This window comes from Salvelinus sp. IW2-2015, unplaced genomic scaffold, assembly GCF_002910315.2.
Source record: "Salvelinus sp. IW2-2015 unplaced genomic scaffold, ASM291031v2 Un_scaffold16312, whole genome shotgun sequence".
NCBI classification, from domain to species: Eukaryota; Metazoa; Chordata; class Actinopteri; order Salmoniformes; family Salmonidae; genus Salvelinus; species Salvelinus sp. IW2-2015.
In genome coordinates, this window is record NW_019957531.1 from 541,137 (window position 1) to 551,372 (window position 10,236).

At 41.3% G+C, this 10,236-nt stretch overlaps 3 protein-coding genes across 7 annotated transcripts in view; 1 reads left to right on the forward strand and 2 right to left on the reverse strand.

The window, feature by feature from the left end:
• Nucleotides 1-10,236, forward strand: part of LOC112080405 (equilibrative nucleoside transporter 1) — a 287,889-nt gene that overhangs the window by 53,681 nt on the left and 223,972 nt on the right. The window lies entirely within an intron of this gene.
• LOC112080400 (zinc finger protein 329) overlaps nt 1,327-10,236 on the reverse strand; it is a 24,081-nt gene continuing 15,171 nt past the window's right edge. Inside the window, exons 4-5 of one of the 2 annotated variants that reach the window (XM_024146153.2) lie at nt 3,844-3,944; nt 1,327-3,315 (exon numbers count right to left, since the gene is read on the reverse strand). In XM_024146153.2, coding sequence (XP_024001921.1) covers nt 3,001-3,315; nt 3,844-3,944 — 416 coding nt within the window. In that variant the 3' untranslated portion in view covers nt 1,327-3,000. Of the gene's footprint in view, nt 3,945-10,236 lie in introns of both variants that reach the window. The other variant, XM_024146152.2, reaches the window with a different exon arrangement.
• Nucleotides 5,130-10,230, reverse strand: LOC112080401 (zinc finger protein 862-like). 3 transcript variants are annotated; one of them, XM_070442555.1, is made up of 5 exons: nt 6,563-10,230; nt 6,207-6,395; nt 5,855-6,127; nt 5,628-5,766; nt 5,130-5,529 (listed from the first exon to the last, which is right to left on the reverse strand). In XM_070442555.1, the coding sequence occupies exons 1-3, from the start codon at nt 6,686-6,688 to the stop codon at nt 5,945-5,947; spliced, it is 498 nt and encodes a 165-aa protein (XP_070298656.1). In that variant the 5' UTR covers nt 6,689-10,230; the 3' UTR covers nt 5,130-5,529; nt 5,628-5,766; nt 5,855-5,944. The 3 variants fall into 3 exon arrangements, 2 of the variants coding, with proteins under 2 accessions (XP_070298656.1, XP_024001922.1); XR_011479502.1 differs by having other exon boundaries at nt 5,855-6,897; nt 7,005-10,230; XM_024146154.2 differs by having other exon boundaries at nt 5,855-10,230.

The following is a 10,236-nucleotide window of genomic DNA, read 5'->3' on the forward strand; positions in this document are numbered from 1 at the left end:
CGAAGTGAACGGATTGCATCTCAGAAGCATACTTGTAAGTGAAGTTCTCACTGAAGTGTAGATGGATTGTTGAGGGTTTTATAAAACATTACATTGAGAAACAAGTTTGTGGTGTTATTGTCACTGGCGTTATCGTCATGTCACTGGTGTTACCAGCAAAAACCGTAACACCAGTGACAAATCTGCAGACAAGATGGCATATCTAAGATAGCAGCCACTGTAACTCAAACCACACTTCTTAAATTGTAAATAAATCACAATCATGCAATTTTATCAATAAATGTAATCCAATTTCCTTTCCCCTTACTATAAACTGTATAATACTCTGACTACCCCGCTCGCGTCACATGCGCTAGCGTTGTAAAATAAATGTAGAAATCTATATTATTCAATTACACACTGCTCACGAGCGTCTGCGTTGCCAAGGACTAAAATATAATTCAGTTCTATTTGTGACGCAGATCGCGGTGCAAGTCCTGCCATCTCCTCGTTGGTTTATAGAAGCAGATACCAATGAGGAGATGGCACGTGGGTTATACCCACGTGGGTGATTGAAAGACTAACAGTGTTGTCGGTCGTCGTGGTAATACTATGAAAGTTTAGAGGCCAATCACCTTATAAATTCAAAGAACAAAAAGCCTGGACGGAGGAGAGATGACTAGAAACGATTCGGTTGACTGTTTTACGTGTGGATTAATTGTCGGAGTAGAGGACCTTGTGCATTTAAGGTAAAATAACAACTCAATGTTTATCTCCCAGGACAAATTAGCTAGCAACAGCAAGCTAGCTAAATAGGACAAATTAGCTAGCAAGTGCAAGCTAGCTAGTTAAATTGCAATACATGTTTGTTTTGATATTTTAACCTGCGTGTCATGATCGCGTTTGGTATGGGGGGACAAAATAAATGTATGCACGATGGCGCACGCGCGCAGCCGGTTTGGGTTCCGTGTAACACCAGTGACACATCTTAAGTCCTCGCATGAAATTACCAAGTTAATCATCAAATTGAAGAGAGTTTTCAAAATAGTCCCGTCTCCAATGAATCTTTGACCCAGGAAGAATTTGGCAAGGATGTTGCATTTTTTTTTCAAAGTGGTGGTTTTTATACATTTTAACACCAGTGACATGAAATTGAGAGACAGCTATTACTGGTAAATTATTTGTAATATTTATTTGATATTTTAGTTTAAGTAGTCCACTAAATAACTATAATACTTTCCTTTGTATTATGACATTTAAAGAGGTATTTTTTTAAATAAAAATAAAAAACTTTTATATTTTTTAATGTCACGGCTGTTGAAAGGAGAGGACCAAGGTGCAGCGTGGTGAGCGTGAATTTTCTTTATTAAATCAAAATGACGCCGAACAAAATAATTAACACTACAAAAACAAACCGTGAAGCTCAAAGGCTATGTGCCCTAAACAAAGTCAACTTCCCACAAAGACAGGTGGGAAAAAAGGCTACCTAATTATGGTTCTCAATCAGAGACAACGATAGACAGCTGCCTCTGATTGAGAACCACACCCGGCCAAACACAAAGAAATACACAACATAGAATACCCACCCCAACTCACGCCCTGACCAAACCAAAATAGAGACATAAAAAGGATCTCTAAGGTCAGGGCGTGACACTCAAAATATGTCACTAAACCATGACTCCTGACCCGAGGGACAAGCCAATTTCATTGCACTGATTGTGCTCTACAATACATAACAACAATTGTTTGCAATATAACTGTCTTACATATGTTTTATTAATAATAAAACACTCAATTAAAACAAAACATTGTGTCATTATCTCACTTTTTCCTGGTGAATAATACAGGAAAGCCACCATTTTCGTAGAATGACCCATATACTGAATGTACTTTATAAGACCACTCTTCCAGTACCTTTACATAAACCAGTTTGACGTGTACATTATTTCAATCATAATATTAAAATTGCTCAACCAATACACTCAACTAGTTTCTAAATGTGGAAAATGTGTGGTACAGTACTTGTTGTATGCATGTTTGTCTTTTGCACTCACTCCTTAGGGTTTGATTTTAATGCGTTATAAAAAATAAATGTAATTGAAAATAATCAATGTCTGTTGTACTGTATGTTTTTATATTCTTTAACATTTAATGAGCTATATCGCAAGCATTGTCAAATAAAATCTTAAATAATACCTAACAGATTTGAAAATAGTTAATTAAACCAAATTGGCTTGTACAACTATATTATTCTTTGAATAGGAAATGTAATGTATTTTTTATAGTGGTCCAAATATGTGACCTTTTCAAGATTCAATATTTGCAGTGCATTTTTAGGATCTATGGACGGTCATTTATAATGTGAGTGTATGTGACCATGAAAGGTATTTTCTTTTAAATAAAAAATGTGTAGCAACATGAATGACCCATGTCATCTGTATTCAGTTTTCAAACCACTGAACAGTATTTCTGTACTAGGAGTAGAGAATCACTGAGCATGTGTATCATCCATTCACTCAATATGACTGGCTCTTTAGGAACCCTGTTAAATCATGACTACACACCACTCATATTACTGTCAAATCAACAACAAAAACAGTATTTTTACAAAATTCCCACCATGAAATAGTTATTTGTTTGACAACACCACAAACGCATCCAAAAACCACTTATATACACACACACACAAAGTTCAAAAGTTTGGGGTCACTTATAAATGTCCTTGTTTTTGAAAATAAAGCAACTTTTTTGTCCATTAAAATGACATCAAATTGATCAGAAATACAGTGTAAACATTGTTAATGTTGTAAATCACTATTGTAGCTGGAAACTATTGTATAGAACTATTGTATAGAAATGTATTCTATAAATGCAGAAAATAGTACAAATAAAGAAAAACCCTTACAAAAAAACAAATTAAAAAGTGTATGGAATACTTTTTGGATTATCTAGTCCCTCAGTCGAGCACCAGATTCCTTTTTTGTTCAAGCTGGGGTAAAGCATGTTTCGGCATGCTTTCATTCATTGAAAAGTTGTTGGTAAAAGTCTTTCTCCATTGTGGACAATAGTGTGTCTCTTGAGGTGATTGGCCGATATGAAAGTCTTTCCACACTGTGAGCATCTGAACTGCTTGCATCCTGTGTGTACCTTCAGGTGGTCTTTGAGTGAGCCTGACTGGGCAAAGCGCTTGCCGCAGTGGCTGCAGCCGTAGCGTCTCTCCCCCGTGTGAACGCTCTGGTGTCGCTTGAAGTTGCTGGAATCGGAGAAGCACTTCCCACACTGCATGCAGCTGAATGGCTTCTCCCCGGTGTGAACCCTCAGGTGTGTCTTGAGGGTCTGCAGACAAGCCAAAGTCTTACCACATAAACTACAAATGAACAGCTTACCTGCTGTGCCATCAGTGGTGTAACTTGCAGCGTTGTTATTATGACGGTCATGGGTGACCCAACCATCCTTCATCAACAAAGCATTGGATCCAGTATCCATGCCTTTTCGTATAGTCATGTGAGGCTCATCTGAGGGCAATGACGCCATCCGTCTTTTGTCTCTGTAACCTACAGGTTGTTTGTGCTCAGTTATGGAGCGACTCAGCTTGTTCATCACATAGGGAAGACCATTCTCTGAACCAGAGTGAATAGGTACCACATCCACACGAGAGTAAGAGCAGTCAGGAAGATCAGTCCCATGACCCTGTGTGCTAAAGGTCCCAAGTTGTCTGGGGGGCTCAAACAGCATACAATCAAAGCCAACATTGTCAGGTATTCCATCACCATTTCCCAATTGTGGGTTTTGAGATATTTTGTTCACACTCAGGTTTTTAATTGATTCTGGCAAGAGGATGCAGTTGTCGGTTTCACCACTCACCCACATATAAGATCTGTCGTTCTCCTGTTTACTGATTGGTTGAGTAGCCTCTGTGTCGATGCTGGAAAGCATTTCCCCTCCATCAGCATGATCTAAAGCTTCTGCAAAATAAATAACAGTGTGTGAATATGAAATGGATAATCATCATGAAAGTATCACAAATCAGTCAAAGGGTATGAGCAATTTCAGATAAATGTATTGCTATACAGTGCATTCAGAAAGTATTCAGACCCCTTAACTTTTCCCACATTGTTACAGCCTTATTCTAAAATTGATTAAATAAATGTTTTCCTCACCAGTCTACACCGAATAACCCACAACGACAAAGCGAAAACAAGTTTGTTTAAAAGAAATATATAAAATAGCAAACATTTCTAACAGAAATACAGTTGAAGTCGGAAGTTTACATACACTTAGGTTGGAGTCATTAAAACTCGTTTTTCAACCACTCCACACATTTCTTGTTAACTAACTATAGTTTTGGCAAGTCGTTTAGGACATCTACTTTGTGCATGACACAAGTCATTTCTCCAACAATTGTTCACAGACAGATTTTTTCACTTATAATTCACTTTATCACAATTCCAGAGGGTCAGAAGTTTACATACCCTAAGTTGACTGTGCCTTTAAACAGCTAGGAACATTCCAGAAAATGACTTCCTGGCTTTAGAAGCTTCTGATAAGCTAATTGACATCATTTGAGTCAATTGAGGTGTACCTGTGGATGTATTTCAAGGCCTACCTTCAAACTCAGTGCCTCTTTACTTGACATCATGGGAAAATCAAAAGAAATCAGCCAAGACCTCAGAAAAATCTGTTAATCTGTACAAACAATAGTATGCAAGTATAAACACCATGGGACCACGCAGCCATCATACTGCTCAGGTAGGAGACACGTTCTGTCTCCTAGAGATGAACGTACTTTGGTGCGAAAAGTGCAAATCAATCCCAGAACAGCAGCAAAGGACCTTGTGAAGATGCTGGAGGAAACAGATACAAAAGTATCTATATCCACAGTAAAACGAGTCCTATATTGACATAACCTGAAAGGCCGCTCAGCAAGGAAGAAGCCACTGCTCCAAAACCGCCATAAAAAAGCCAGACTACGGTTTGCAACTGGAGAAATGTCCTCTGGTCTGACGAAACAAAAACAAACTGTTTGGCCATAATGACCCATAATGTTTGGAGGAAAAAGGGGGAGGCTTGCAAGCCCAGGGCTCTACGCTAACTTTTTTTCCAAGGAGTACATGCGCTCCTAAATGAAAAAAATGTAGGAGCACAGTGATAAATGTAACAGAGTTTATTAACAAACAATTTATTACATACATATTTATACTGTGTGTGTGAGCGTGTACTAAGGGACACACATCTGTGGAACAGCACATACCACCAAAATCACACATTGACCCATGCCTACTTGACGCAAAGGATATCAGTTGTCCAGCTGCTTTTGTATGTTGGCCGTCTGGCACGCTTAGAGGTCAGCCAGCGGTCCGCGGCAGGAGTGGGATCAAACTCCTTGACAGAAGACCCCTCCAGGCTGATCCTAATCAGGTCTTCGGTGGTGGAGACCCCAAGGCAGCTTCTTGTCGAATTCTTAATCCGCTTCTGCGCAGAGAAGCCTAGCTCACACTGGGCAGCTGAAATGGGCAGCACCAGCATAAGCTGCACCAACTCCAGTATGTTCTAGGGAAAAGATTATATCTTTCAATTTCATTTAAACTCTTACCATTAACTTATCAAAACCAACCATAGGATACCATACATAACCACTGTTACTCTACCTTATAACAGTGCCTGTAGGGGTCCTTTGTCAACATGGTCTCCCACAGGCCACTGTAGGACTTGTCCTTGAAATTGTGGCTGACCAGGATTTTCAGCCTCTGCCACTCATCCTGTATTCCAACCATGTTCCACCCCGATCTACAGGATTGAACAGAGCAAGTGAGTTTGCAAATATGCAAACATAACATTGTCTCATATGGCAATGCTGTGTCAAATAAATTCTTACCTCTCTAGAGGCTCCTTGAAATGCCTCATCAGGTATGCCACACCATCATCGCCAAAGGTGAGGAGGCTGGCCTGGTCTTCTGGCCATGTGTCAGGGTTTAGCACTCTGAAAGACTCCACTGGGGGTCTGGACAACCTCATCCTTCAGCAAACCACCAAACCTGGCTTTGAGATCATCCACGCCGATGTTGATGGCCACCTCCATGTGCTGCTTCAGCTGGGGATTCAGCTGGAGGTCCGTGAAGCCTTTCAGATTCCCCTTCAGTGTTATTCCCTTTAACAGAAATAACACACACCAACACACAATGAAATCGATTTCTCTTACATCCTAACAAGCTCTCATTCAAACACACCTGGAATCTCCTCTCATCACCCTGCTGCTGAGCAAGCATGGTCTGGATCTTCTCCAGCATGCCTCCTGCCTTTGCCCTAAGCTTTAGTGCTTCCAGTCTGGTCATTGTCTTCCTCAACTCTGATGAGGCTTGGGGGAGGATCAGGTCATTCCTTTGCAGGGCTAAGTGAGGATAGCTCCTCAAACATGTCTGAAAGAAAATAGCAGAATACACAAAAGAGTGCATCCTCCATTTCCCGCTTTATCTGTGAGTAAATAAACTGTCACCCCTCATTTACTTGATTCTGAAAGTTCATTTGAGTCTTGAAACAATTTTTTACAACTAGTGTGGTACTACATTTCCTGTGTAAAACTGACCTTTGACCACCCTTGAACTTCAGCTGTTGTTGATGCTACGGCCAGATGCTCTATGTGCTGCCGAACAACGGTGCACTGGCCTTCGTCAGTGGCAAGGTCCTTGTCTTGTCCATGCCGTAGGAACATTTTGAGGGCTCTGTGGACATGGGGGATCCAGCAAGTTCCCTTGACGCTAGACAGTGTGCAAATATCCACACCGAGCTCTTGCCCGAGAACATAGAACTCTCGTTTGCATTTTCCGCTGAAGTGATACGTCTTCCATATCAGATTCAGAAGATCGTACGACAGACACCTTTGGCTCTTTCTTCTGAATGGTCAGTATTGCCAGCTGTAGTCTGTAAAAGTCAGAAAATAATCTTCCAAACAATTCAGAAAACAGAAAACAATAATTCTGTGGTATTTACCATTCCAGCACAGAGATGATTAGTTATTAGTTACAAACCTATGTGGCATACAGTGAATTGGGATTATATGCCCCCCACCTCTCTCTGCAGGTGGGCAATCACTCCCCCACGGTAGCCCATGTTCACGGAGGCACGATCTGCCCCGAAGGAGATGCACTTCTTCATCCATGACCCTCCATCTTCCTCTGGGCAAACAGCACAAAATGTGGCCTTGGTAGCATCCAAAACACCTCGAATGACAACACAAAAAAACAATCATACAAAAGTATTTCTGACAAACTAAATTATCTCCATTATGAATAATGATTAAACTTTACACAAGAACAAAGCCTATGAAGAGGAACAACTCACCAATGGCATGAGAGTGCTCAAGGGTCTGTTGTCCGACCAAGAGATTGACTGGCTTCCCATCCTCCAACAAGCGTACGCAGACAATCTCGCATTCGGTGTTGGATATATCAGTCTCCGTCTATTAGAACCGCAAGATACATCGCGGCTTTCAGCTTCGCTGACAGGCTCTCTCATTATGTCAGCAATTTGACCGATCATCTCCGCACATCTTACATCATTGTCGTATGTGGAATTAATGTCAACTCCGTTTTTGTGGTGGAGTCTGATAAGCGGCCCAAATTTGACGAAAGGTTCTTGTTCTTTCGCAGTGAAGTATGCGGTGTTTATCTTTATTTTCAGCTGCCTCCTCTTCTCCTCCTCAGGCAGCAGCACTTGCTGCCTCAAGGCTGCTGACACTGTGCCTGATGGTTTCTCCTGTCTCAACAGGTACAGATCTTTGCACTGGATATACCGCCGCGAGATGTTTCGCTACGCTCTCTCTTTTCAGATGCGGGTTTCCTGACACGAAGGACGTGTTGCCCGCCTGTTTCTGCCCTCTACAATATTTGCAGAACATGACGTTGTTTTCGAACTCTAGCCATGGGGCCAATTCGCATTGAATCTATATGTTATCCCTCCACCGGCTACAGTGGATGTGTAAGTGACAGCGGGGGTCCCGGTTGCTTTGCTAACGTTGTTCTCAGCATCCCTAACGTTAGCCGCCATGTCAACATTAGACGCCTCAGGTAAACCTTGTGAAGAGGCTTCCTTAGTTGAAACTTGCGAATATTCATTGCCGGATTCCTCTTTCTCCTAGTCTCTTTTTCGCTTAAAATAAAATTTAAATGGTTTCATTTTTAGCGATGTCTGCACATTAACTTACAGCCTATACGATACTATTTTCCAGTGTTCACCTTTCTCTCTCTGACTGTACATTACAGAAAACTACTGTGGTTGGCGCATGCCGCTTGTGGAATATGGGACTTACAGTTTTTAAACAATTAGCAGCGGGGGAAAAATAGATTAAGCTAAGTTGTAATCTTTAAATCGCACACTGTGCTCGTAAATACTTTTTCCGGTTCGCACAAATCTATTTTTAGGGGCAAATGCGAGTGAAATACTCACACCGTAGAGCCCTGACGCCGAAGAACACCATCCCAACCGTGAAGCACGGGGGTGGCAGCATCATGTTGTAGGGGTTCTTTGCTGCAGGAGGGTCTGGTGCAGTTCACAAAATAGATGGCACCATGAGGAAGGAAAATAATGTGGATATATTGAAGCAACACCTCAAGACATCAGTAAGGAAGTTAAGCTTGTTCGCAAATGGTTCTTCCAAATGGACAATGACCCCAAGCATACTTCCAAAGTTGCGGCAGAAAGGCTTAAGGACAACAAAATCAAGGTATTGGAGGGGCCATCACAAAGCCCTGACCTCAATCCTATAGACAATTTGTGGGCAGTACTGAAAAAGCGTTACTCAGTTACACCAGCTCTGTTAGGAGGAATGGGCCAAAATTCACCCAACTTATTATGGGAAGCTTGTGGAAGGCAACCCGAAACGTTTGACCCAAGTTAACAATTTAAAGGCAATGCTACCAAATACTAATTGAGTGTATGTAAACTTCTGAACCACTGGGAATGTGATAAAAGAAATAAAAGCTGAAATAAATCACTACTATCATTCTGACATTTCACATTCTTAAAATAAAGTGATATAAACTGACCTAAGAAAGGGAATGTTTACTCTGATTAAATGTCAGGAATTGTGAAAAACTGAGTTTAAATGTATTTGGCTAAGGTGTATGGAAACTTCCGACTTCAACTGTAGCTTATTTACAGTGGGGCAAAAAAGTATTTAGTCAGCCACCAATTGTGCAAGTTCTCCCACTTAAAAAGATGAGAGGCCGGTCATTTTCATCATAGTTACACTTCAACTATGACAGACAAAATGAGAAAAACAAATCCAGAAAATCACATTGTAGGATTTTTAATTAATTAATTTGCAAATTATGGTGGAAAATTAGTATTTGGTCACCTACAAACAAGCAAGATTTCTGGCTCTCACAGACCTGTAACTTCGTATTTATTAAGAGGCTCCTCTGTCCTCCACTCGTTACATGTATTAATGGCACCTGTTTGAACTTGTTATCAGTATAAAAGACACCTGTCCACAACCTCAAACAGTCACACTCCAAACTCCACTATGGCCAAGACCAAAGAGCTGTCAAAGGACACCAGAAACAAAATTGRAGACCTGCACCAGGCTGGGAAGACTGAATCTGCAATAGGTAAGCAGCTTGGTTTGAAGAAATCAACTGTGGGAGCAATTATTAGGAAATGGAAGACATACAAGACCACTGATAATCTCCCTCGATCCGGGGCTCCACGCAAGATCTCACCCCGTGGGGTCAAAATGATCACAAGAACGGTGAGCAAAAATCCCAGAACCACACGGGGGGACCTAGTGAATGACCTGCAGAGAGCTGGGACCAAAGTAACAAAGCCTATCAGTAACACACTACGCCGCCAGGGACTCAAATCCTGCAGTGCCAGACGTGTCCCCCTGCTTAAGCCAGTACATGTCCAGGCCCGTCTGAAGTTTGCTAGAGAGCATTTGGATGATCCAGAAAAAGATTGGTAGAATGTCATATGGTCAGATGAAACCAAAATATAACTTTTTGGTAAAAACTCAACTTGTCGTGTTTGGAGGACAAAGAATGCTGAGTTGCATCCTAAGAACATCATACCTACTGTGAAGCATGGGGGTGGAAACATCATGCTTTGGGGCTGTTTTTCTGCAAAGGGACCAGGACGACTGATCCGTGTAAAGGAAAGAATGAATGGGGCCATGTATCGTGAGATTGAGTGAAAACCTCCTTCCATCAGCAAGGGCATTGAAGATGAAACGTGGCTGGGTCTTTCAGCATGACAATGATCCCA

Bases quoted from the DNA above. Each gene is read 5' to 3' on its own strand.
- LOC112080401 (XM_024146154.2), bottom strand. From the start codon at position 5,994: ATGAGGTTGTCCAGACCCCCAGTGGAGTCTTTCAGAGTGCTAAACCCT. The intron at 5,767-5,854 runs GTAAGAATTTAT...TCAATCCTGTAG, and splicing joins TTCAAGGAGCCTCTAGAGAG to ATCGGGGTGGAACATGGTTG. The intron at 5,530-5,627 runs GTAGAGTAACAG...TCTTTTCCCTAG, and splicing joins CCTACAGGCACTGTTATAAG to AACATACTGGAGTTGGTGCA.